Source organism: Budorcas taxicolor, chromosome 23, assembly GCF_023091745.1.
Source record: "Budorcas taxicolor isolate Tak-1 chromosome 23, Takin1.1, whole genome shotgun sequence".
NCBI classification, from domain to species: Eukaryota; Metazoa; Chordata; class Mammalia; order Artiodactyla; family Bovidae; genus Budorcas; species Budorcas taxicolor.
Window position 1 is genome coordinate 40,195,235 of NC_068932.1, and position 25,935 is coordinate 40,221,169.

A 25,935-nucleotide genomic window follows, 5' to 3' on the forward strand; every position below is an offset into this window, starting at 1 on the left:
TCAGTCTAGGCCTTTTAGGCTTCAGAACTGAGCTTGTAGCATCCTTGTGCTGGGTCTTAAGATAAAAAAATTCACGTAGATTAATTGGAAACAGTTTGGCAGTAAGATAAAAATGTTGACTAAGCCAAGATTAATACCAAGAATTTGATACATGCTTCTGGGAAATCAAGCACATTTTCATCTTTTTCTGAACACTGAAATCTTATTTATTTATTTACATTGAGGTGCAGTAAGATATATTAGTTTCAGATGTACAGTGTAATAATACTTATATGTGTGGTGAAATGATCACCACAATATGAAGTCTTTAATAAAGACATAATAGCTAGTTAATCAGTGAGCTGTTTGCTATAAATAAGATGGTTATTCTGGATTGCTCAGGTTGTAGATGTCACTAAGAACATGATTTACACATTATGGTAGTATTTGTTATTGACGCAAAAACTATTTATAAAGTGTTGCTTGGGGTACCAAATAACTCTCAAGGGTATGCTACTCAGTCAGGCTAGTGTTGTGAATGATCTCGTAAATATGCTCAGTTTTTAAATATAAATTTTCCTCTTAATTGCTATTTTAAAGATAATTCACATTTTACATTCAGAGATGGTGCTCAAGAGGATGCTAAAATACTGCTGTCTTTGTGTTTCAATTAATGCAATTATAGTATTATAATTAAAAACCATTATGAAAATTTCACAGATGTGTTATAAAAATTGCTCAACTTACTAGCAATAAACCCAATACATTCTAGATACCCATATGCAAATTAAAGGCCAACTTTTAAAAGGTGGTTTTTCTACCCTGTACTAAATGTGTTTTTTAAAACCACCTAATCTTAAGTACTTCAGTCTTACGCATACACATGGCCTGGGACTACCTACCTATAGATAGTTTATATCTGTGTGTTTGTCAAAACCATGATGCTTTAACCAGTTACACTTTATAAATATGAAATCTATATTGAATCTCTTCTCCATGCCTGTAAACAGACAAAATCTTGGAGGCTTATAATCCAGTGGAAGATACCTAGAAGTAAACAATGTGGAGTGGTACATATATGTTTTCTTAGATTATTAGAGTTTTTATATTATTAGTTGGTATCTTTGTCCTGTAGACTAAAATTACAATAATATAGCCCAATACTATGTTCATTGTCAAAAACTGTTAAAATGTATATGGGTATCAGAACACTGATGGACTCAGTATTGCTTTGAGTACATTGAGTTATTTGTGGAAAGTAAAATGATCTCCGTTTTGTTCATCTGTAAATTTGCAGACGTTAGTTTCATATCATTATAGAACTTCAAAGCTTTTCAGAAAGTGTGTGCTCCCCTCAGACTACCTGGTGTTGGGAGGTAGCCAGTGTAGCATCCCCAGTGCAGGTAGAACTTGGGACTCTGTAAGAGCCAGAGCCTGAACATCTGTTGGTAGATTTTAAGGTTATAGTTGTTCAATAGTGAGGAATGCTACAAAACCAACTTAGATTATCTGAGTCAGAACATGAGCTACAGTTCTTACAAGTTTTTTTTAATAGAGCTCAGTGTATGATTAAACCTAGAAGGACAGTGGTTTTCTAATCCTGGGAGCAGTGTTGTGCTCAGCAGTTTAACAAGAGTTTTCATTCTTTTCTTTTGAGAAATAATCTCCTCCTTATCTCGTACACTTTGAAGTCCAACGCGATTTTTATTTTTTTTAGTCGATCAATAGGAGTCAGATATACAAGCTGCTGCTGGAATCTGTTCACAAGCAATATACTTGTGGTGCTCAATTATAAATAAGCAGCCACCCATGTTCTGTTATCTCCTCAGCACTGGGGCAGCCTGTAAACAGTCGGGAAAGCCCTTCTCTGGGTATGAACGGCACTTAGAAACATAAGGAGGCGTGGTAGGCTTTTCTGGACATCATTCTTTTAATCTGACAGAATTCGCTGAGTAGCTGTCATGTGCTTGGATTGCCAGGGCAGGTACCTCCCTCCTGAGAGAGCGCAGTCTAGGGCAGTGCTTCTCCATCAGTTGCACTGTTTCCTCAGCTTTTCAGGCTCTCGGGCAAAACCCTATTTGCCCTTTGAGTCTCAGGTTTAATGTTTCTCCAGGAAGCCCTCGTGCAAGCTCCTGTTAAACTTGGCAGTGCTCCCTTTTGTGATAGATAACTCCAGATGCACTTGTATAATCTCTCTTTCCTGCTAGATCGCAGGGCTCTTGAAGGACAGCGGTTAAGTCTGCCTCATTTGCAGCTGTATTCCCTAGCCTAGCAAGTTGGTCACATGTCCTGGGTACTTAATAGCACTGGCAACAGCATTTATGGGGTACTTAACAGATGTATCCTTAACATAATAATTGAAAAGTGAGAGGACTGAAATTTTTCCTGTCTAGAGATAGCGGCATCACTATACCGGAGTTTCAGATTTCCATCAACAAGACTTGAAAAGTATATCTTAAGGTTTCTGTGGGTAAACAGATCTGATTGTACCTACCAGACTTATGCAGACAGCAGAAGTCCAAAATGCTGCTTCTCTCATTGTGCTCACTCTAAATAGAAAAATTAATGAGTACTCCACGTTAGGGGAAAGAAAGAGAAACAAGAGACAAAGGGGACTCTTCCAGTGAATAATTAGCCAACTTAGATTGTAGGCACTATGGCTGTGGCTTGAGTGTAGTTCATGGAGAGGCTTAATGAAAAAAAACACGGCTTGAGTTAGAGATCTCGAAATAAAGAGTAATTGATGGTGATGATGAGTCCGTATAGCGCAGACTCTGTGCTAGGCCTTCTTTATGCACCCAGTGTTGGGACCCCTGCGCAGCAGAGGAGGGAGCTGAGGTGTAGAGGAGCAGAGAGCCAGTAAGTGCTGGAGCTGGGACTTGAACTAGGTAGTGGTTGAGGAGAGGAGGAGAAGGGGCCACTCCAGGCATGAAAATCCTGAAGAGTACTCAGTTTTCAGCACTCTAATTTGATTGTTTCAACACAAGTTTATATCTAAAGAGGTATAAATTGATAACAACAGGAGTTCCCAGCTCTTGCAAATGTTATTTTCAGTTCTCTTGGGATTATCTTTGCTCCTCTGAGAAAAGACAAGTAGACAGATAAGATACACAGGGGTCAGTGAGAAAAAGTTACTCTTATTGAAATAGCAGACAGGTTCAGATGACTGAGAGGTACCTGTGTTGCTGGGTAGCTTTGAAAATCACAGAGAGCAGCGTGGATGTGACACAGGAGCCATCACACCTCTTCTTGGGCAGGTGAGAGGTTGCCAGAGCAATCATGCTCACTCGAGCAGTAGCCTCCAAATTAGAGTAGACATGGAAAAATTAGATCAGTCAGCAGGCATTTCCCATAAAGGACAGAAGGCAAATATTTTAAGCTTTGTAGGCCATAAAATTTCTGGCACAGTTCCTCAGCCCTGCGGTTGTACTGTGAAAGCAGCCATTGATATTATATTGTCTTATAAGTGCTGATGAGCAATTGTATATAGAACAGAGGTTTAGACTTGTCTCCCAGCCAGCTCTGTTACCTTGTGTAGTAGAGACTCTTTGTGACCCCATGAACTGTAGCCCACCAGGCCCCTCTGTCCATGGAATTTCCCAGGTAAGAGTATTAGAATGAGTTGTCATTTCCTTCTCCGGGGGGTCTTCCCAAGGCAGGGATCAAACCTGCGTCTCCTGTATTAGCAGGCGGGTTCTTTACCGCTGAGCCACCAGGGAAACCCCATTACCTTGTAAGTAGTGCAGAGTAATAATAGTGTTTCTCCCTTCTTTTTGTGACTACTGTGATGAATTCACATGTCCTGAGTCCCCTCATTTTCCATTGATGGTTAAGCCAGTTATGTCAGTGAAAAAAAACATGGACTCACGCTGCCAGTCCCAAGGAAATGGGACTCACAGGGCATTAGGTTGATAGGTTAGTGCCTTGTAATACATGTTTATTTTTTTTATTTTGTGCTATTCTTTAATTGATAAACTGTTTGGAGCTTTCATCCACTTCCAGTCTAACAGTTCAGTCTCTATTTCTTCAGGAATTTTGGCTTCCTAACCAGCTAGGAATTTTGATAAAATTTGATAAAGTTCCTTCATGTACTTAAGTTTAAGCAGTCTGCTCGGAATATTTCTATACCACTTGTTTTAAACAATGGAGTTCTTGGCAATGATCTGGTGCTCTTCTTTGCCAGATTTTAATAGTCATTTTAATGCCATGACTTCTGATAACTGAGCTATCGTTGGAGATAAAGTTTTAATTAGAAATAATTTTTTACATGTTGGAAATATGTAATTTATTCTCAGATGTTGTATTAATATTGTTCTTTAATTAACTTGTATAATAAAATTTAGGACATAGAGAAAACTTAATTTTCAAATAAATTTTTCAAACAAAGAATTTTAATCTTTGTTTAATTTCTCTATATAGGGGTATTGAATGGACGAGTTTAACTGGTTTTCTTTCATTTGCTACCTCAACACCAAACAACATGGGATTAGTGAGAAATGAACTTCAACTGGTTGATCTTCCAACAGGTTTGTGTATTTAGACTATTAAAATATTTAAAATGGTACCATCATGTTGATCATAGAGGCTACTATTTAGAAAACGTGTTCCAAGTTCTTTCACCTTGGAATTTTTTTCTTATGTATTCATTTTTATATATTTTATGTTTATGTATTCATTTTTTGGTTGCTCTATAATAATTGCCTTAGAAAAGACTCATCATTGTTTGTATGCAAATTGTGCTAACACAAGTCCATGGAGTACCATTAGCCCAAATGGACAGATTCATAAATGGGATATCAGTTCTACTTCCAAGTACATTGTTCCAGATAACCAGAAGTACAGTTTTAAAATAAATCTTTGTAGTTACACTTCTTTCGAATCTTTTAAAAAAATTTTGGCCTTTTCAGGAAACCTTTAAAAAATCTTACAAGGATTGTTGTAAAATGGTCAGCTTTGAAACTTTTGATATTCTCTGGCTGACTAGTAGGAAAACTTAATTTAGAAGTTTAAAGGCATTACAATAGGGAATATTCCAGTAAAGTAACTTGTTCACAATTGTTACAAACCTGCAACCCAGTGAGTTTCAAAATAAGAACTTAAAAGCAGAGTAAGGTGAAGGTTTTGTATTATTTTTTATACAGCACATGGAATGATTTCAAGTATTTTTTTTTTAACAAAATTATGGGGAGTTTTTTTAATGGCTTAGCAATATAAATGTATGTAGCTTCAACCAAAAGTTATATGTGTATGTAGTAAATCATGTTTATGGTTGCTTCCTTGTATTGTCAATACATGTTTCCAATTTATAGTTCTTACGTATCAGAGTATGTTACTAAGCCTCAGAGACTTAGCTCCTGTTAGTCCAGTGTTGCTCCAGTCTAATTGGAAATGACCTGCCTGGTGACCCGTACCCCTGCATTCCTGATTTGTCGGTAAACTGACACTGGTCACTGCAGTCACATGGTAGCCCAGGGATAAATGCTGTCCTATAGTATCATCCACTAAAAACATGCCTGTGCATTTTTCCCATCAGCTCAGGTTCAGAACTCTTAGATAACTCAAAATCTGTCTTTCACAGATTTCTTTTTGAAGAACAGATTTCTAAGTAAAAGATACAGACTTTTTTTAGGGAGGACATTTAAGTTCATAAATTACAGATTTTTACAGCCTTGTCTTCTAAGGAGACCAGCAGACTAGCAGAGCCAGGAAAGGGTGTAGTGTGTTTGGTGAATAATATTAGTGAGATTCAATGTGATGGCCTTGAAGAGCAGGGAGACATTTAGGCATCCATTTGGCTTTGAATTGAGTCTCTTCTCTCTTTTGTTTAATGTAAATAGACATCTAGGAGATACTATTAAAATATTTTTTCAAACATAAGGCAGAACTTGTTTATTTTTTTTTTTAGTTGTAGAAAACTGTTTAACTTCTTTGGCTGTTAACTCATTCTTAATATTCCCCAATTTCAGTTTATAGAGACCTTTGGAGGAACATGTCAGAATATTGTAGTTGAGTATTTTGCACGTGGGACAAGAAATCTTAAATATCTATTCAAAGAGTGTTTTCCCCATTAGTTAATATTTGTAAACATGGAAAATGTTTATAATACTTCGAATGTGCTAGTTAGTTTTTATAGTAGATAATTGCTTTACCATAGATGCCTTAGAACTTTAGAAATTGATGTTTCTAAATTTCTAAAATTAAATTATTTGAAAGGTACCACAGAAGGGCGTTAAGAAATTCTATAAAAAATGACAATATCCTTTTATAAAGTAGATATTTGAATGCAAGTAATACAGTGTTGATCTTATAATACTTTTGATTTAGTTTTGAATTTAGATCATTAGAAACAGCTTAAAGCAAATGGAGGAGTGAGGAGGAGACGAGAAGGTACACTGATCAAATTACATTGGTATAGCTTTTAGTTTTTTACGCGTTTCATGTGTTGTTTTTACGTTTTGTTTAATATTTACAATTAAAGGCAGGAGCATTGCTTTCCGTGGTGAACGAGGTAATGATGAGTCGCCCATCGAAATGATTAAAGTATCTCATTTGAAGTAAGTGTCAACTTAAAAAAAATCTGGTGTTATCACAAAGGAATCTCAAGCATTTTCTTTTTTTTTTATCTTTAAGGAAATGAGAACATGCATGCATGTGCGTAGAATTTCTTAGTGGCAGCAAATTGTGATGTGCAGCTGTATCACAGAAAATATTTTAATTGCAAAATTAAGTTGCTGTTGCTTTTAATTCTCCATTCAGATAAGTCACCATAAGACAAGATGACTTATCTGAATCTTAACATTTCATCAGATTGATAAAATGAGTAACCCCATTTTGTTCAACTATAGCTATATTGATAGAAGTACCTGTTACTCACTAAGAAATGTTAGTTATTTGGTGAAGTTCTTTGTTCAGCCTGTACCTCAGTATGTGCTTATTGAGTGAAAGAACTCATTTTCCTTATTTATAACTTAGCTCTAATTCTAGAAGTTTTTTGTTCCAAGGAAAAAATATATGTAAAGCAGAATCATTAACAACAGAGATTGACTGAAAACTAATCAGAAGAACAAAGAAAGAATTAGTAAGCACAATGAATTGTTTTTAACATTGCTTTAGCTTTTTGAGGATCTCTGCATTTCCATATAAATTTTAGAATCAACTTAACCAGTTTTATCATAAAAGCTTACTGGGATTTTGATTGTGATTGCATTGAATCCGTGGATCAACATGGGGAAGAACTGACATCTTAGCAAGTTTTGTGATTCATGAGTATGGTATATCTCTCCACTTATTTAGTTCTTCTTTAATTTCTTTCAATAATATTGTATAGTTTCCAGTATACAGGTCCTGTGCATCATTTGTGAATTATTTTTTGCTTTTTCTTTGATGCTATTATAAATTATGTATTTTCTTCTGTTAATTTCAGTTTTCAATTATTCATACACTGAAATAGTTTGACATATTTATTTATAACATTATAGAAGCTTCATGTGTACAACACTATATTTCTACTTCTATTATCTATACTTTACAATATGCTCACCATCCAAATTTTATTTTCTGTCGCCATACAGTTGATCTCCTTTACCCATTTTACCCTCTCCCCTGTGTCTTTCCCTATTGTAATCACTACTTTGTTCTCTGTATATCAGTAAATTACGTCAATCAATTTTGTTAACTGTTTCAAAGAAAATCCTTTGGGCTTCTTTCATTTTTCTTTGTGGTTTTCTGTTTTCTGTTCCACTGACTGCCATGCTTATATCTTGTTACTGGCTGCTTTATTACTGAAATAACCTGTTTGTCTTTTCTCAGAAGCTTCAATCTGATTTGTCTGATTAGTATAGACACTCTAGCTTTCTTTTGATTGGTATTTGCATGGTATATCTTTTTCCTTCCTCCTATTTGTAACTTATCTCTGTCTTTGTATATAAAGTTGATTTCTGAAAGAGCATATAATGGGACTTATTTTACTATTTGATCTGATAATCTCTGCTTCTAATTGCAGTGTTTAAGTTATTCATATTTAAGGCAGTTATCAACATGGCTTATGTTTTCATCTGCCATTTTGGTAGTTGTTTTCTCTTTTCTCATTTTAAGCAAATGAATATAGTTTATAATTATGTCAGGTTTAATTTTTCATAGGCAGAATATCAGTAAAACCCACATAAACAAAAGTTCTTTGGGGGAGATAATCAATAATTTTTTCAAATGTAAGGGAGTCCTGCCATGAAAAAGTCTGATAATTGCTCACAATATTTGGATGCCAGATTTTTCTATTTCTCGTCAGTCTTGACTCTACACAAGCCTGCTAAGTTAATACGTCTTAAACGTCTGGTCCCATTATCACCACTGCCTCAAAACTCAAGGATCCCCTGTTCTCTACAGAATGAATCTGTATTCACGATAGCACTGCATTTTAGGATGTCTTAGGGCTCGTAATGTGAATCCAAAATTCGCATGTTAATCTTCTTTCTCACGATGATTGTTCTCATCTCACACACTCTGCATTTCAAGTAGCACATTTCCCCCACACACCCTGTCTCCTTTTCTGTCTTTTGCCATTTATCACACTTGTAACTCTGCCTAGAATGCCATTTCCTTATTGTCAAAGTTAATATCAGCTTTCATAGTGAATCTTTATAGCATTTACCAGGTTCTCTTTTGTTTATATTAGTTATTTACATGCATGTCTCTACTTGTTTTTATATTAGATATAATAAAAGTGTGACATATTTCATTTACATAATCCCTTGTGATTTATAAAATCCTTTCATGTGTACTGTCCCTTTTTCTTTATCCTTGTAGTATTTAGTGAGGTTGATGAGGTAGGTATTATTAACACCATTTTAAAAGTAAGTAGACTAAAACTCAAAAGGTCACATGGTTTGTCTGAGGTCATATAACTCTCACGTGGGAGAATCTTAAGTCCTGTGATACACTGAGCTACAAGTCACATTTCCCACTCTGTCACAGTTCCTCGCAGGCGGCATGATAGAAACTTTACTTACTTTTTCATTTAGTTTTTCCCGTAACCTGCATACCAATCAGCCCATTGATGCAAGTAGTGGTATTTTCATGTCTCAATGAGAAAATTGACCCTCAGGAGGGTTATTTTAAAATTTGGATGTGAATTCATGCCTTTTCTCATTCTTCATTCTGAGCTAGGCTCCTTGCCCTGATGGTGTGTGTGACTCTCACAAGTCATCTTAGAGCTTTACCTTCTTAGAACTACTAATCAAGAGGGCTAAAAGTTAGTTTAAATTCTCTTCGTTTAGAATGTGTCATCTGAGCTTTATGAACTTTTTATTTGTACTACTTATGGTGAAAACACTGCAAAAAGAGCTTCATTTAGTAATTTTGTTTATTTTAGGCAGTATTTGGCAGTTGTATTCAAAGATAAACCCCTGGAGTTATGGGATGTTAGGACTTGCACCATTCTTAGAGAAATGTCCAAAAACTTCCCTGCAATAACTGCTTTGGTAAGTTACAGTTTTAAAGAAGTAAACAGTTTATTTGGGTATGTATATACATGGTGAATATTTTTCTTTATCTCAAATTAAAATCATTACTGCTGTATGTTTTATTGCAAAAAATGTATATTCAGAGAAGATGATCTAAACAAATGGAGATAATTCTTATTTTCTTGGATGGGTTAAGCTAATATTATGTTAAAGTCCAATTAAAATTTAATTTAGATATTTTGAGGAGCATGATAAACATATTATAAAATATTTATGGAAAAATAAAAGTCCTAGTAGCTAAGTTAACCTTGGAAAAAAGAGAGTAATATAGGCGGTATGGGGGAGGTAGGCCCCTTCCCACTCCATACAGTAGATATAAAACCATAGAAATAAAGTAATGTCATACTGGCCCAAGTAAGAGAAATGGATCGGTATAATAAAGAGCTCATTAATAGGCCCATAAGTATTTGGTAATTTAATGTACAGCAAAGTAACTTACAGTACAGCAAAGTAACTTACAAACCTAAGGGGAAGAAGAGCCTGTTTAGTAGAAAGTATTGGGGAACCTTTCACTTAATAGAAAGAAATACTGGATTTATGCATAATACCATATTCAGAGGTGGGCTCCACAGGATTAATGACCTAAATGTGAAAATAACTACAGCTATAAAATTAATATAATCAAATACAGAAGAATATTTTTCTGTTCTGGGGGCAAAAGAGAATATCGGAAGCTCAAACCAAAAGGCAGAAAGGTAATTAATGAATTTGATTACATCAAGATTGGTGCTTTCTATTCAATGAATCATACCACTGTCAAAGCTAAATATGGAAGACAACTTTAAAAAAAGAAATTTTCCAGTGTCTTAAGACGGACAGAGGGCTAACTAATACTTGAAGGGGTTAGTATTATGGGAACTCCTGCAGTGAAGGAGTAGTAGCCCCAGTGGAAAGATGGACAAGATGAAAGATGTGACCAGTTAATGAATGTCAGAGAGACCTAAAAGACCAACAAGCATGTGAAAAATATTCAGAATCCTGGGTTTGAGATGTTCAAAGTAAAATGGCCATGATAAACCTTTTAGACAAACAAAAATTGGAATGCCAGTAGCATCCCATGTGGGTGAGATATCAGCCGTAAGAATTCTTAGGCACTGCTGGTAGGGATGTAGACCAGTGAAGCCATTCTGCAAAGCAGGCTGGCTTAATCAAACACAGACATCCTCTTTGCCCCAGTTGGTCAGCTTCTGGTCATACAGGAACTTCTGTGTGGACATTGAAATTTCAGTGCAGTGTAATTTCCCATGATGAGAGGATAGAAACAATCTGAGTGTCCTTTCCTGGAAAAACTAAACTAAAACTAGACTAAAAATTGGCAGATGTACCCACGAAGTACTTTGTAACATACAGAAACAACAGAGGTGGGACTTGAATACATTGTGCCCAGTAAAAGGAGCAATGGGATGAGATACATCATCCACTGCTGTTCATGCAGACCACAAATACCTTCATGTAAAATAACTACATGTTTAAGAATTTATACATATGAGAGGGTATTAGATTAAATGCTTTAGAATAAACAGAAGTAAATAAATAAAAGGAGAGTTTTGGGGTGGGCCTATAGGTGATAATGGGCGATGACTGGAGGAGTGTGTGATCAGCTCATCTAAGGGGGAGGTGGGGAGGTAAGGAGTGGGAGGTACCATAACTAAATGTATTATTTTGATTTTGAAAAATGGAAAGCATCAAAAGTTTAAGTCTTTAGGAGTCTGCCATCAAGCTCTTTTCCCTGAAGCTCTAATTGAAGATTCGAGGGGGAAGGAAATAGAGATGGATTATTGAAACCTTCTATCATAAGCTTTAATAAAAATGCATGCCTTCAGCCTTTCTAAAAATTAAAGTAAAACCTAAGAACAATTTGTGAGTTCATGTGTAGTAACAAGAAGTGATGCTGGGCAGTAGTGAGTATGACCCGCTCTTCTGGAAGAAAGAGGGACTGAGCACCTGTGGGTGTGTCTGCCTTTGATTCACAGGAATGGTCACCTTCTCACAACTTGAAGAGCTTGCGGAAGAAACAGCTGGCCACCCGAGAGGCCATGGCCCGCCAGACCGTGGTCTCAGATACAGAGCTGAGTGTTGTTGAGTCGTCTGTGATCAGGTGCCCTGCTTCCACCACTGTCATTTGTAATAACCTGGTTATTACAGATAACCAGGAATTTATTATTTCCTGGTTGGGAAATTTGCTAAGTCCTGGTTGGGAATTTGATGGGTGGCATCCTTAGGCATCTCTAGTCCACTTTGGAGCAGACTTTGATGGTTCCGTACACGCTCAGATGACTAAAGAGTTAGTTAGTAATTGCATTGGGAGCAGCGTGCAGTTTACATGTCAGCGCCTGTTAGTGAGCATGATCGATTCTCAGTGCCCTTTGGCTACATAGACTTCAGCTTCTGAAGTTCAAATGAACGTAGCGTGAACACCCAGGTGGACCCTATTGTCATCTATGTTCACCCCAGAAAATATATTAGGAATTCTAACTTTTGTACTGCCCCGTCCCCACCAGATTTACAAATAAAAAACTTCAGAGAATGATGGACCAAGGTAAGGCCTCTGTTTTGCAGCAGAAACAGCAAAGAGGCTTCTTTCCCATGTGAAGTCTAGATCACTACATTCTTCTGTACAGGGTAAACATATTCAGTCGTGGTATAAAGAATAATTTGTGTTTTCCTATTATTGCCAGGCAAAGATTAGTTTCAGCCTTTTTTTTTTAAATGATTTGACCTCCTGTTAATCCATCTGTATTTTGAGTGAGTTAATTCATTATGTCACTCTAGGGAAAAAAAATCTTCATCTTCTTTTCCTCTATCCCAAAGCTTGTTGCAGGAGGCTGAAAGTAAATCTGAACTCAGTCAGAACATCTCTGCCCGGGAGCATTTTGTGTTCACTGATAATGACGGCCAAGTCTATCATCTCACTGTTGAAGGAAACTCAGTGAAAGACAGTGCTCGGATCCCACCAGACGTGAGTCCAAACTGTGGTTAAACCTGCATGAAGATTTCTTACCATAGACCTCATTAGTTCTATATCCACTGAAGCCACAGTTAAGGTGGAAAACTATTTCACAAAAGTTTAATCTAAATAAACTTTATTAAGGAGATATTACCATTGATTAAATTTGTCCCATACTTTTGGAGAATAGCATTATAACTATTTTGATGACATATCATGTGCTGCTCATTTTTGTCATTATAATAATTCATGAGGAACTATTTCCATTTTATCTGTGATAGGATTGAGGGAGAATGAGTAACTTTCCCCAGGTTGCCCAGCCTCGTGACATGCCAGAGCAGCATTTAAACCCAGGTCTATGTGTTGGACTCATATTCTCTCCTCTTTCCATTTCAAGTATTACCCTGAAAGATTTTATTTAAAATATAGTATTATTTTTAGGTAACAGTAATCAGGTTGTAGGTGTAAAGGTATTTATTAATCTTTACTAACATATATATCCCTCACGGCCTTGTGGAGTTCTCTAAGGATTTATAGTTAATTATTTGTGTCAGCATATACCTCATGGGGTTTTTTTACTGAGTGGATGAAGAAAATGTTTTTGCTAATATCACTATCTGTTAAGTAGAGGATGAGATTTTATATATATATATATATATAAAACTTATTATATATAACTAGCATGTGAAAGTGCTTTTCAAGCTGTAATTCCAGTTTTACTGTTATATAGAATGAGTCATATCTGAGATTTAGTAATGTCTATTTTAAACTCTTAATAGTGCCAAAAGTTTTCACTAGTTTGAAAGGATAAAAATAATGCAAATGTGAAAGATTGATATTTGGCATTATAATAGGAGCAGTAACCTAATTTTAAGTGCATAGAAAGAAAAACTGCAGTTCAAGAACGTGGCCATAAGAGTTGCAGTGTAAAGAGCTCTACTCCGGAAAATCAGTTTGCTTGCAGAGCTCCTGCTCTAGACCTCAGAGAAGGCCCCACCTTAGCTCCTCTAGTGCCACTTGCAAATAGCTCATTCTCTTTGTTTTCTGATTATATCATCTTTGAGATTAGAATAGAAATAATCCAATAATTTCTGAGATTCTAGATTCCTCCACTCTAAAAAAAGCTTAAAACTTTTGAACACTAGACACATGAATTTTCCTTCTTGTAAGGAAGAAAGGGAGAAGGAAAAGTCCTGCTGCTTTCAGGATTTTTGCACAACACAGCTTTTAAGATTCTGCCTCTTCTTATGGAGGTCTGGTCAGGATATAGCAAGTCTTAATTCTGCCTGCCAGATCCTTTTATTCCACAGCTGGAAGCAGTTTCTTCAAAGAATGACCAGCCTAATAAGGATCCAGCCTCCAGTGAAATTAGTGCATATTTTAGAGCAGATTATTTTAGGAAAAGAGAGTTATGTATCTACTGTATAAAACATGAACGATTGATGTGCGTTCATTATTTTTATTTTTAGCAATCAAAATATTTTTCAATGACCAGTGTGTAGAATTGAGGCAGAGGTTTTGTTTATTTTAATCTAATATTTTTCTTTACCTTCCTTCCAAATATAAAGTACTAAGCCACTAAGCCATTTATTTTGAGTTGGAACTTTACCTTTAAATTTTGGCCCCAAACTATAGAGCATATAAAAATGGTAAAAAGAAGAAGCCTGATATATTTTAAATTACATTCCCATGGAGAGTTTATAGTTGACTGACTGCCTTTATTCAGAAAACTGTGGGAGAGAATAATTATCTGTTTGCTGCCAGCTTTACTTCGATCCTTTGAACATCGTGTTTTACATGTAAGCAACATATCAGTGCCAACTAATAATACTCTACTGAGTTTTAAATCTTTCATTTGTTCTCGGGATTATTTGGAGTTAGAAAGCGAGTTTGTCCCACATTTCTCCGAAAGCACCTTAGAATCTTCATATGGCTTGTATCCCATCAACAAACTCTTAGGTAGAAAGTTCTAATACATCACTTGTAATTCTAAGCTGGTGACAGATTTCTGGACTGAACTTTTAATATTCTAATTTTTAGAAGGTAGAAAATGATGTAAAAATGTTAAAAAAAAAAAAAAAAAAGCTCTTAGGACTAAAAAAGTTAAATTTAAAGGCAAACTCTTAAACATTCTATTCTGTTAATATGGTCAGAAGAATAAAAATAAGATCTTGGACTATTGCTTTATACTGTACTGAATTCTATTTATTTAACATAGCTTTCTAAGTTTTTTACTAATTGAATCATTAAAATAATTATTTTAAATCCAATTTTATCTTTTGTTTCTTGACTACCACTAGGATTTATGCAGTATTTGGTGTATGTGCAAGTCTTTTAACAGCCAATTTAGCAAAACTCTGGAGTATTCCTACTCCTTACTAGCAATATTGTGAGAACCAAACGTGAATTTTTAATATTGTTTTATAAATGAGGAAATAAGATTTCTTTGAATATAAGAATGTAAGTAGAAAAGTAATTGAGAAATATTATTGAATAGCTAGCATTATATTGACTCTGTGGCAAACATTGGCATAAGGCCTTTACCTGTAAAAATTTATTAACACTAATAGCAACTCCTCAAATTTTATGAGCTTGCCTTACTTTATCGACCATAAATCCAGACATATAAAGATTAAGGAAGCATGCCGCACATCGCACAGCAGATTCAGTGATGCAGCTGGGATTCAGGGCCGCACAGCTTTTCTGAGAGCCCCAACTCCATGTCTCTCCATCACAGTACCTCTGTGCGTGTGTTAAGAGCTGCATGCTCCTTCCAGCCCACTGTGATTTATTACAGACGTGTCTCATTCTTGTATTTGTGTTTCCCTGTGTAACTTCTCTGCAGAACCTTCTGTGAATTCAGATTTTACAGATGCCTTCAGTGCATAGTATCTCTTCTCCTTCATTATTCATGAAGGTATCAGCGAAGCTATGAATCTTTTTTCTTATTTAATTGAAATATAGTCGATATACAGTATTATGTTAGTTTCAGGTGTACTGCATAGTGATGGATCCTCAGTAGAAGAATTGCTGAACAGTTAGTTGTGAGACAGCTCTGAGTTCCCCCAGAATAAATGTGTTCATCCTTTAGCAGTGCGGGATAACTCGAAGACAGGAGCGCCTGAAAGGATGTCCTTTCCTTCTCTTTTTTCTTCTTTTAATTTTCTTTTCTCTGAAGTAGTTCTTCCTCAAAAGACATCCCTTCTCTATAAATCTAGTTCAGATAATAATGTCTATTGAATTGAAATCTTCTGTTTCTTCTTAGTTGAAATTGAAATGCTAGGTAGCCCTCTTAGTGACTATACTCTGTTAGTGTTTGATGATGTTCATACTATAATTAGGTTTTATTAAGATATCTTTGGGGCTTCCCTGGTGGCTCAGTCTATAGAGAATCCACCTGCAATGCAGGAGACCCAGGTTTGATCCCTGGGTTGGGAAGATCCCCTGGAGAAGGAGATAACACCCACTGCAATATTCTTGCTTGGGAGAGCCAATGGACAGAAGAGCCTGGTGGGCTACAGTCTATGGGGTCGTAGAGTCAGACACAACTTAGTGACTAAACCAGCCAGATATCTTTATTATTTCATCACAGTTGTTAAATAAAAGTATTCCTCTGTTGTGACTGCTTATAAGTGGTAAAATTGATGTGTGTTTGTTGCTGTTCTTTTCTAGGGGAGTATGGGTAGCATTACTTGCATTGCTTGGAAAGGTGATACGTTAGTTCTTGGAGATATGGATGGAAATTTAAATTTTTGGGATTTGAAAGGCAGAGTATCCAGGTATGTGTCAAGAATTCAAGTGTATTATTTGGCTGAAACAAAAAGTCTTGATATAGTTTCATTAGAGGCTTGCCACTTGGCAATAGTGTCATTAAATATAGTCATGTGCAGGTTGGATCCTTGGGTCTCTTGTTATAGAACTTGGGAACGGCCTTGAGCTAAACTCTGGAATATTCATAGATGACCCTTACCTGCAGGGGGCTCACACAGAAGTGCTGGGGCACTATTCCGTCTGCTGTTAAAGAGCAGACCATGTCTGTTGTATGTGACCCCTGTCCCAGAAAGCAGAGTGTTTGTCCTGTCATGTCACTAGAACTTGTCAAAAGCAAAAATAGAAAGAGACATTGGACATATCTCTCAATGACAAGATATTATTCTACTTCATATTGGTGTTTTGGTTTCTGTTTGTCCTCAGAGGAATACCTACACACCGAAGTTGGGTGAAGAAGATTCGTTTCGCCCCTGGTAAAGGAAACCAAAAATTAATAGCAATGTACAATGATGGAGCTGAAGTGTGGGATTCTAAAGAGGTAAGCCCAGCTCCACATGGGTTCACTGCAAATGAAGCTGCTGGTCACAGGAACTATGTACTTGTTTTCCTTCCTTCTGATTTATAAATGAGTTTGTCAAGCTTCTTAGAGCAGTTTTCTTCCTTTAAAAATTTTTCTTTTATAGTATTTCTGTTCTAAAGGTGACAGCTCAACAGATTGTTAATGTTATCACCATCTCTGGGACCTTCAAAATGCAGTCTGCATGTGGAAGATAGATTGCCCACGACTGCTCAGTTTTAAACATGAACTGGACCTTCGCCACAGGCACTATCTTTCTTGCTCATTTAGTCTGGAATGATAAACGTCTTCCTTTTCTTTCTGAAAGTGACAACCAAATTCACTCTTGAAGGTTCAGATGGTGAGCAGTTTAAGAAGTGGAAGAAATGTAACCTTTCGGATATTGGACGTGGACTGGTGCACGTCAGATAAAGTGATCCTGGCTTCCGATGATGGGTGTATCAGGGTCCTGGAGATGTCCATGAAGTCCACGTGCTTTAGGATGGACGAGCAGGAGTTGACCGGTATGGTTCTAAGGGAAGGATGCTTGGAAGTGTCTTTATTTTGCATCAGCTGTTCTTTTCATGGGAGAGAGCTTCTTCTGTTTCCTTTCATTCTTTCTAGGAATCTACGTTTAAGAATGTATATTAACTTAAAGCTTGAATGTTGATACTAGTGAGATGCTAGACTCTGTAATTAGGTGTCAGTCATTCCCCAAGGCTGATTTACTCAGCGCCCTTTCCTTGACCCCTTTCTGAGTGCTCTGTCAAAAGATCAAAGATGTTTACAAGAATAAAAATGACTTCCTCAGACTTCAGGAGAGGTCATCAGGGGACACGAATCTAGTGGTTAAGTGCTGCTGGTTTTTTAATAGTGAGTCTTGTGTCTTTTGCAACCATATATCATGGAAAAATAACTTTGGAAAGTATCATGAATTGTGATGCCTGTCTTATGACTTGTTAAAGGGCCAGTCAAAACAGAATTAGATGATTGCACTACCCTGCCCTTTTTTGTATGGTGGTTTTGAGATTTTTTTTTTCTGAGAATGAAAGCTATTTTAGTAAAAAGTAGCTATGAATGAGAAGTTTGTGAGTGCACTCATCAATCTATTTGAAAATGAGATGTCCCTACATTAAATTTTTTCCAGGCATACCTTTGTCGTATATACTGGGCTATCTGATCTGTAAAAAAATGTCATAAGAGAATTGTTTAGTCATTTACAGAGTTTCATCATAGAAACTGTCGGCTCTGGGAATTGTCTGTACCTTCACAGAGTCAGTCCTTGGCACATTCAGAGACAGTAGGGTTTTAAAAACATGAGCCTTCATTGTTGCGTTTGTGCTTGAGGCACTACCGAGTAGCTGTGTGTGTTGACTGGGCTGCCTTTAACTTAGATTGAATGTGCTTTCGTTTGTGCCACTGCCCCACTCCTGCCACTGTATTTGGGAACCATCACTTCTTACTCTGGGACCGTGAGTGCTGTCTGGTGAGCTGCAGTTGAGCGCTGCATCGCCACATCTGTCCTCAAGATCCCTGCCAGCTCTGCAGAAGTCGCAGAACCTCCCTCTAGGGAAGGACAAGCATAGATACTAACTTGAAATGTAAAGTTATTGAGGAAATTAAGGGAATTTCAAGAATGATTTTTTATTTTAATTTAGTTATTAGTTCTAGGTAAAGAAGTATGCAAATATAATCTAGATGTTTGAGAAGCTGTTCTTTGACCTTGATCTTAAAATTTGAGCCTAAAAGTCTCCAAAGCCAAGGTACTTGTTTTTAAGTTAAACTATTTATATAATTAATGAGAACCCATTGTTAGCTTAATGGGCTACCATGTTTAGTACCATGACTGTTTAATACCATGAATGAATAGGTGACTCTCAACCAGATTTTAGATTACATTTTTCTTTTAAAATTTTCCTAAAAAAAAAAAAAATCCTATCGACTCTCTAGTGGTGCAACCTCAGCCAAAAAGGGCAAGTTTTAAAATAATAATGGGGAAAGTCAATGAAATTGTGCATATATTCCCCCAAATTGAACTTTAAACTCAGAACAACACTCAGTAAATGTTAAAGAATACAGACTGGTGAGAGTGTAAACATGGAGTTAGAATAAAGATTTCTGTGTGTTTGCTGCCAGATATGTGCTGATTTGAGCTTGGAAAAATATGTTTGATGTAATATATTTCTATTTTGAGGAATTAGAAATGTATTTTGGACCTTATTGATGTAGGATAATAAAATCATTTGAGGTCATATGCATTGATATAATATTTAGTATATTTGCTTCATTTCTCCTTTATGAAAAGTAGAGATCATAATATGTTGATTCAAATCTGTTTTCTTAGGATAGCTTGGTCTTCTTCCTCCACCCCCACCCCTTATTTACATTTTTCTGACACTGCCTCTTCTCCCAGTAAAAGGGGAAGTCAGACAAATGTAGAAAATTGGAATCCCTGTTTTTAAGTTGGAGAATCCTTCTTACCTGCTGCCTAGATCAGGGGCATAAAATGGCATAAAACAATATTCTTTTTAGCAGTGTCTAAAAGGAATCCAGAACTATGAGACTTGTTTAATAACATTTCATATGATGCTGTTTCTAAGAACTTTCAGTACTATCTCTGTGGGGTCAGAAACTCTTCAGTCTAACTTTCTGCCTGACACTTAGCCCCTGTGTCCTAAGCAGTGACTACACTAATATGCTGTCTGAGTTGCCACCACCAGACTTACACATCGTTCTCTGCTGACTTCTCTGTGAACTGTCTACAGCGGAAACTTTATAGTTGTATACAATTCTACTTGTTAAAAGCAAAATCTGTGTTTTTGTCTAGAGCCTGTGTGGTGCCCATATCTCCTTGTTCCCAGGGCTGCTCTCGCCTTGAAAGCTTTCTTATTACATCAGCCTTGGAATGGACAGTATTCTTTGGACATTTCTCATGTGTAAGTTTTTTTGCATTGTTGTTTTCCTTTCTTAATTGATTTAAGATTGACGGACACTCCGTGAAAGTTAGTGGCTGGTCTCCAGGGCTTACAGGGATTGGAACCCTAACACTGAGTTAAAGCAGTGATGGCAGAGACCCTGAAAGAGCCACTGATCTGCCTCTTGTCTTTCCCACTCTGGAGACCTGGGCACAGCTGTGAGTACACATGGGTCTCTCAGGTGGCTTTGTGGTCCTCTTATGGTCTGAACCTGGGCATGGCATACTGAGTGTGAAGAGGGCCAGTTGAGGCCAAGAGGAATTTGGGGACAAGATTCAGTTCAGTTCAGTCACTCCAGCCATGTCTGACTCTTTGTGACCCCATGAATTGCAGCACACCAGGCCTCCCTGTCCATCACCAACTCTCGGAGCTTAATCAAACTCATGTCTATTGAATTGGTGATGCCATCCAACCATCTCATCCTCTGTCATCCCCTTCTCCTCCCGCCTTCAAGCTTTCCCAGCATCAGGGTCAGGGGACAAGATTAAATCTTTTTAAAAGCAGCATAAAGGAATCTACTTCAGAAGTGTTTTATGTTTTATAGCCTGCCTCCTTGCAAAAAATAGTCACAGAAACCATTATTGGTGGTTGTTAGTTAAACTCCCACAAGTGTTATGGGACCTTTGCTGTGTGGAATGCACAGATAGGCATGGGTTGTGTGTGTGCTCAGTCACTTAGTCGTGTCTGACTCTTTGTGACCCCATGGACTGTAGCCCCCCAGGGTCCTCTGTCTGTGGAATTTTCTAGGCAAGCATACTGAAGTGGGTTGCCATTTCCTTCTCCAGTGGATCTTCCCGATCCAGGGATCAAACCCACATCTCCTGCATTGGCGAGCGGATTCTTTACCACTGAGCCACCAGTGAAGCCCTGGGTTAGGAGAATTAAAAAAATAAATGTGATGAGATGTTCTTTCTCCAAGAAGTATCTACTCAGAGAAATGAACGTTAAGTTTGCAGAGCAGAACTAGCAGAGTCCTGTAGTCGTTGCTAAGTTCCTTAGTAACAGCTCACTAATAAATTTTCTGGTTTCTTGAAAGCCAGAGAAACTTTCGGTGCTCATTTCTCAGTTTTGCCTCAATGAGATAAAAGCAGACATTAAAGATGATTGGTTGGTTCCTGAGTGGTCTGTTGCTTTAACCAAGGACTACAAAGAAGTTATTTCTGTATTAACACAACTTTTTTCCTGGTGAAGAAATAAATGGTGGTAAATAAAGAGAAAATTAACTCATTAAAAATCTTTTCTTGGTACAGTGATTATCCAGAAAATGAAGAAATAAAGAATCTCCTTCAAGAGCAGTTGAACTCATTGTCTAAGTAAGCACTCTGACTGTGTTTTATTAGAGAATAAGACTATGAAAAGGAAAAACGTAATTATTTAGACTTTTAAAAATTAAAATAAGCTTTGTTTTGGAAAATATTAGTGGCCCACGGAGAGACCCTTCTCTTTACCTCGGTTTGTTTCCCTTTAGAGTCTTTGTTTTGTGGAAATAAGTTTCAGATTGCTGTGGTCTAATGTCAGGGCAGGAGAAGCAGTGGGGTAAGCTGCCTTGTAGCTAGCCTGCCTCCAGCACAAATGCCCTGCAAAGCCTCACGTTAGAGGATGGATGTACACAGGGCAATTCTTGTGTGTCAGCTTCTCTCTGCTAAGATAGGTTCTCTGTGTCAGGTGCTGTATGTGCACAATTCTAAGAAATTAATATGCTCCCTAGAGTCAAGAACATTTACAGATAGATACTGTGAATAACACTGGAAAGGAAGAAGGAGAATTTGACTCCACAAGGAGTTCTTGGGAAAACATATCTTGGCAATCTAAAATCCATCACATATATTTTAATACTTATTAAATTAATGCTAAAGGAATATTATATTGATGTCAAATTTAAAATAATTACTTTTTTCTCTTCTCTGTCCCAAGGTTAGCATTTAAGTTTAAATGGAAAAGAATAGATTTAAAGACTATCTCCCCTTCTTCCTGATTTATAAATAGTCTATAATGGGCTATTGTAGAAATATCAATTTATGAAATACTATCCTTTCTTCCTTATATATTTTAATTTTTCAGTACTTTGAAGAATAAATTCTGAGTGCATCTTCTCTGAAGTATAGAGTGTTCCTGATGATCATTTAGTAAAATCGTTTCATCAACAATGACCTTCTTATTCCTTTAGTTAGGTAGCTGTTCATATTTTTTAGAATGGGAGTTGAGCTGCTTCAAGAAGGTAAATCAGAATTAGAACCTTAAGCTGTGGTAGTTGATGGGTTCCACTTCTCCAAGCCTAGATACTGTCTAAACCCTGTAAGCTCTTGCAGTTTCAGGGCCGTGGCAAAGTGACTTCTTTTGTAGATTCTTATCACATCTTTTGGGTAGAATTTCCATTTTAAGAGTGTATTGATTTATCTCCTTTATTGTTGGATTCAAAAATTGTGTCTTGCCTCTGTCTGGATTCCTGCCTGCAGTGACATAAAGAAGCTCTTGCTCGATCCGGAGTTTACTCTTCTGCAGAGATGCCTGCTTGTTTCAAGGTAACACTATTTGAAGTGTTCTGTGTAAGAGACAGGGAATTTCAGGCTAACTCACTCCTTTCATCAAGAGTTGTTAGTTAAAACCAAACTCTTTGGAATTTTAGAAAATATATCAGTTCATCCTTTATAGTTGGCTTACAGATCGTTTTGCAAGTAGTATTACAAACAGGAAAAAGAAAAAGGCATGAGATCTAGGCCTTCTCTATTGCAAAGACTCCATTCTACAGATAGCTTTTTAAAATGTCAGCTACAAGGGGCATATCCTAAGTATACCCATAAGTTATATTTAGATTATATTTAGAAGTAATAACCTATGTATTCTTACTTAGAGTAGAGCCATCCCTTATAAGAAAGACATTTCCCTCCACTCCCCAGAGAATAAAGAGCATATTATTTCCACACCTTATGTAGTCAGTGATCCCAGAGGAACTTCTTCCTTAACTGGTGCAGATTGAAAGATGTGCTGATGGCAAACCAGGTAAATAATAGCAGGCTATAGCACCGCAGTGTGGCTCTTAACATACAACAAAGGGAGGCTTGGGTCGGAAGGGGCCCCATGCAGTCAGGGCCCTGTGCTGTTTGAGACCCAGCAACAGGGCTGGAGACTCTTCCAGCTTCAGCTCTTCCACCAGCCGGCACGTTGGTCTCTCATGGGCCAGCACCATGCTCCCAGCACTTCAGGCTGCCCTGGGAGAGCCCCCGTCCAGGCCCCATGCTGCTGCATGAGGTCAGTGGCGACTGTGGTCTCACCCTGGCCAGACTTTACGGTGATGAATCGGAGCTGCACTTCTGGACTGTCGCCGCCCACTATCTGCACAGCCTGTCCCAGGAAAAGGCCGCGAGCACACCAGTGGTTAAAGAAGCTGTTCCTCGGGACAGAGTGAACAACCCGCTAGATATATGTTACGACGTCCTCTGTGAAAATGCCTATTTTCAGGTATTATGTTTCATATATTAAAAACCTTTAAAGCTGTGTCTTTCTTTGCAAGTATCTTAAAGTTGGGAAACTTTGTGCTAAGTAAAGGTCCACATAACAGAAATGAGTCCCTTGGCACAGTCACATAAAAAAGGCCTGTTTCAGGACTTGAAAAGCTCTTAAACGCTTACTGAGTTTTTAGTAGACATTAAAATTGTATTATTAACAGCCTTTTAATTTTGGGAGGGGGTCTTAAAAAATTTTAACTTGGTTCGTTTTAATTTTCTCATGTTATTAATTTTCTATAAATAACAAATACTTAATTTACTTGGTTTGAATTTGCTGTTCTGTATATGTAAAGGTAGTTTCATAATTTGTTTAACCTCCAGTAGAGTACTGAATTACACATAGGGGTTTTTCTTCCAGCTCTACTAAAGTGCCAGTTTCTGTAAGCAGGCAGACTTATGCACAGACTATAGTACATTTCAACATTTTTTCCTTCTCAAATTCTTATTAAATTGTTGGACTTCTTCTTTGACTCAGAAGTCAAAGTAATGTTTACTAATAGTTAAATAATTCAAAAGTTTTAAAATCCAGGCTCAGTTTTCTCTGTTTTGTTTTGTTTTGTTTTCTGCTCTAGAAATTTCAGTTGGAAAGGGTTAATCTCCAGGAAGTAAAACGGTCAACTTATGATCATACAAGGAAATGTACAGACCAGCTGCTTCTCTTGGGTCAAGTATGTCAGTTTTTATAACTCTTCTCATGTTTCAGGGAGTTGCTAGTTGATTAGTATTTTTCAGCATCATTTATATCACATACAATCACTGTGCACACACACTATAGCATTTCCCTGAAAGCATAGATGTAAATATATGCCTTCCCTCAAAATAAGACCAACAGACGTTCTGAGAAAGCAAAAATACATGGTAAACCAACTTGTAATTTTGGCTTCCATAATGTCACATGATGGACAGGGAGGCCTAGCGTGCTACAATTCATGGGGTCACAGAGAGTCGGACACGACTGAGGGACTGACCTGAAATGAACTGAAGGTCACATGAGGCCTGCCTAGTTTTGTTTTGTTTTGGTTTGGTTTTGTCTCTGACTAGTACAGAGCTTAAATAAGTACCTGTGTAAACTGGTGTACCTGTGGTTTTACATTTGTCCTAAAGAAGCAGTGTTGCACTTTTGTTCAGCTTGTATGCATGTAATCAATGTGTTTATGGATAATTTTTGACAATGAAAATCTTCTTTAAACTGAAAACTTCAGTGTTCCAAATTATGAATCTTGAAAGGTTATGTTGGAGGAAAATGGCCTCATAACTAGAACTGTTTCCCTTATTAGACAGACAGAGCTGTGCAGTTGCTTTTGGAAACCAGCGCAGACAACCAGCATTATTACTGTGATTCACTGAAAGCCTGCCTGGTCACAACCGTCACCTCGTCAGGCCCCTCCCAGAGCACCATCAAGCTCGTGGCAACTAATATGATCGCCAATGGAAAACTGGCAGGTGAGGCATGCTTTAGGGGTATATTTGTCAGTGCTCTGAAAAATCAGACCCATTCCTAGGAAACTATTTGGTTATTAAGAATATTTCTTTTTGATATACCCTGGAGAAAAATAAATTATTGCTAGCAGTTTATATTATGAAAGTGTTAGTCACTCAGTTGTGTCCGATTCTTCGTGACCCCATGGACTATAGCTTGCCAGGCTCCTCTGTCCATGGAATTGTCCAAGCAAGGATACTGGAGTGGGTTACCATTCCCTTCTCCAGGGGATCTTCCTGATCCAGGGATCAAACCTGGGTCTCCTGCATTGCAGGCAGATTCTTTACCATCTGAGCCACCAGGGAAGCCCTCATATTATAAGATGACCATATAATTTAGTCATCTAGACCAGTGCATTTTTAAAGAGTAAAAGGGGTGTTGTTAATAATAGCTGAAATAATAGACATAAATTGGACAAACGTGGGCACCCTAAACGTTAAAACCAGTGAGTGAGATAGTCTTGACTTGTTTGTTTTCTGGACTGTATTTGTACTGCCAACCCAGGTTACTTGAGTAATAACATTGTAAAACCCTATTTTAATACTTCATTTTAAAATTTAAGTCAGTCAAGTCTCCAGTAGGTATAAAATGTCCAAGACCAGGTGAAGTCAAATGGTGGTTTTACCCTTCAGTGACTCGCCAGAGAGACAGCTCCAGCGTCACTCACGGGGCTGCTGTCTTATCTTCCAGAGGGCGTCCAGCTGCTCTGCCTGATAGACAAAGCTGCGGACGCCTGCCGCTACCTGCAGACCTACGGCGAGTGGAACCGGGCAGCGTGGCTTGCCAAAGTAGGTGATTCTAGTAGGCGCCTGGAACCTCAGGCGAGAAAGTTCAATCTTGAATTTTTGACTCATGATTTGGAGGTATTTTGGGGGGCTGCAAAGCGGCTTTACAAATATTTTCTTAGCAACTTTCATCTTCTTCTTTGCCTATAAATTACATTTCTTCTTACTGTAAAGTGGAGGTTGCATTGGTTAGCAATTAAGTGAAAGCAGCTGCCTCCTGTCCCTGCTGGGGTGTGAGTCCAGACTACATACAGCCCAGAGGTGGTCCCGGGCCCATTGATCCCGAGGTGTGGATCCCCGTCACCTCTGGTCATGGTGTTGCAGCAGCAGGGGCTGTGTTGCAAAGCAGAGATGAGCTCTGTTTCATAGTAATAGATCCCATTTCAACTGAATTCTTTTTTCCTTCTGTGTAGTGCAG

General features: G+C 37.5%; 1 protein-coding gene across 2 annotated transcripts in view; it reads left to right on the top strand.

Moving 5' to 3' along the window:
* WDR11 (WD repeat domain 11) overlaps positions 1-25,935 on the top strand; it is a 54,697-nt gene that overhangs the window by 25,452 nt on the left and 3,310 nt on the right. For both annotated transcript variants that reach the window (XM_052660804.1, XM_052660807.1), the window contains exons 12-26: positions 4,399-4,505; positions 6,458-6,533; positions 9,347-9,455; positions 11,471-11,595; positions 12,309-12,456; positions 16,117-16,223; positions 16,639-16,753; positions 17,124-17,295; positions 19,599-19,707; positions 20,997-21,059; positions 22,203-22,268; positions 23,028-23,205; positions 23,825-23,920; positions 24,530-24,695; positions 25,423-25,520. In XM_052660804.1, the coding sequence (XP_052516764.1) occupies positions 4,399-4,505; positions 6,458-6,533; positions 9,347-9,455; positions 11,471-11,595; positions 12,309-12,456; positions 16,117-16,223; positions 16,639-16,753; positions 17,124-17,295; positions 19,599-19,707; positions 20,997-21,059; positions 22,203-22,268; positions 23,028-23,205; positions 23,825-23,920; positions 24,530-24,695; positions 25,423-25,520 (1,735 nt within the window). The remainder of the gene's footprint in view (positions 1-4,398; positions 4,506-6,457; positions 6,534-9,346; positions 9,456-11,470; positions 11,596-12,308; positions 12,457-16,116; positions 16,224-16,638; positions 16,754-17,123; positions 17,296-19,598; positions 19,708-20,996; positions 21,060-22,202; positions 22,269-23,027; positions 23,206-23,824; positions 23,921-24,529; positions 24,696-25,422; positions 25,521-25,935) is intronic.